This window comes from Hyalella azteca, unplaced genomic scaffold (assembly GCF_000764305.2).
Source record: "Hyalella azteca isolate HAZT.00-mixed unplaced genomic scaffold, Hazt_2.0.2 contig14282, whole genome shotgun sequence".
Classification (NCBI taxonomy): Eukaryota; Metazoa; Arthropoda; class Malacostraca; order Amphipoda; family Hyalellidae; genus Hyalella; species Hyalella azteca.
The window spans coordinates 24,947-26,721 of NW_025944173.1; the positions used below are offsets into that span (position 1 = coordinate 24,947).

At 30.1% G+C, this 1,775-nt stretch overlaps 1 protein-coding gene across 1 annotated transcript in view; it reads left to right on the forward strand.

Annotated features, from left to right (window-relative positions):
- LOC108673923 (density-regulated protein homolog) overlaps positions 1-1,326 on the forward strand; it is a 19,899-nt gene extending 18,573 nt beyond the window's left edge. Inside the window, exon 7 of the mRNA XM_018161811.2 lies at positions 585-1,326. Coding sequence (XP_018017300.1) covers positions 585-629 — 45 coding nt within the window. The 3' untranslated portion in view covers positions 630-1,326. The remainder of the gene's footprint in view (positions 1-584) is intronic.
- The last annotated feature ends 449 nt before the right edge of the window (positions 1,327-1,775 follow it).

Here is a 1,775-nt window from a genome sequence, read left to right on the forward strand (position 1 = left end):
ACGCATCCTAGCCTTTACTTGCGTGTCAAATCAACCTCTAAAAAATCGCTTCTTTAATTCAATTGCGAGTAAAGTATCTTAAAATTTTATGATTCCTTGGCTATTTTTATGTTCTCAAATTCTTATATAAATGTTATTCTACCGTATATTAAAGATGCTATTATAACTTTAATATACTGTAATTAAGATTACCGTATATTAAATTAGATTAATTAGACTTTTAATTCTTATATAAATGTTATTCTACCGTATATTAAAGATGCTATTACGTATATCTTTCCCTCAGATGGACGGCTTATATAAATGTTATTCTACCGTATGTTAAAGATGCTATCATATCTTTAATATACGGTAATTAAGATTACCGTATATAAAATTAGATTAATTAGACTTTTAATTCTTATATAAATGTTATTCTACCGTATATTAAAGATGCTATTATTTATTTTTTTTTTATATTATTATATGCTATTATATCTTTCCCTCAGATGGACGACTTATATAAATGTTATTCTACCGTATATTAAAGATGTTATTATTTATTATTTTTTTATATTATTATATGCTATTATATTTTCCCTCAGATCGACGACGACAGCATCGAGGACGGTGGTGAGCGGAAGCACTGAAGAGCTCGTGTCAACAGACGCCATGGAACTGATAACACTTCGCATTTCCATATTTATTCAGAATATTTCCGCCTCTTGTTTCAGTATAACAAATAAAGGAATAAATAATAAATGCGAATAAATTTTTATTAATCTTTTAGGGTAATTCTAATGGCTGATCTGAATTTTAATTTTTAATCAAAATAAAGAAAGATAACTTACATTTCCTTATAGACAGCATTGAAGAAGGGCTAAATTGTTCTGCCCAAGGCGGGAAAGCTGTTCATATAATTTATTTAAGTTGAAATTAGGCCTTGATTTCTTTAAATCTGCGCAGTCAAGGATAGCGATCGAGAGCCTTTTAAATAAATGCGGAAATGCTGCATGGATAATTTTTTTTTTCGAATGTATTCAAGACTAGCCAGTTGAACGAACACTGCTTGCTACGTGTAAGTTCCTTTTCACGTTGGAACGCAAGGGAACACAAATTCTAGATCACGAAGGAGCTAAGCCTGCATCTGAATGAGGGCTAGAATTTCCTGAAAATTCATTATAGTTAACTAATTAGTAGGCCCTAGAGAGTTGAAGAGTTGACCTAGAGTTGAAGCACCTGTAGCATCAACATGTTCCTTTCTGTTGGTGAGCCAGCTAAAGGGCATAGTTTCACTAAGGATTTTTCTCTCTCGCCTATCAGAATAAACTAATCTTATTTAGTTTATTCTTATTTTATTGCCCTCACTCTTGGTAGCAACACTCATCTTTGACCTAGGCGGGTGAAGCGTGGAGGTAAAGCCATGTTTTTTTTTTCNAATACAATAATAAATAAATAAATCCTGATAATAAATACAAAGGTCCTGATAATAAAAAGATTTTAATTCATGTGGCACCAAAGCTAAACGCGTTCAAAGTAATTGGCAAATAGGCAATAATAATTATAAAAGGTAAATAATAATTATGACGTAAATAATGATTATGACACATATTATAATTATGATGCAATTAATAATTATGACGCAAATAATAATTATGGCGCAAATAATAAATACGACGCAAATAATAATTATGACGCAAATAACAATTATGACACAAATAATGACTATGCCGCAAATATTAATTATGACGCAAATAATAATTATAATTAAAATACGACTAATACAAAAGAATACC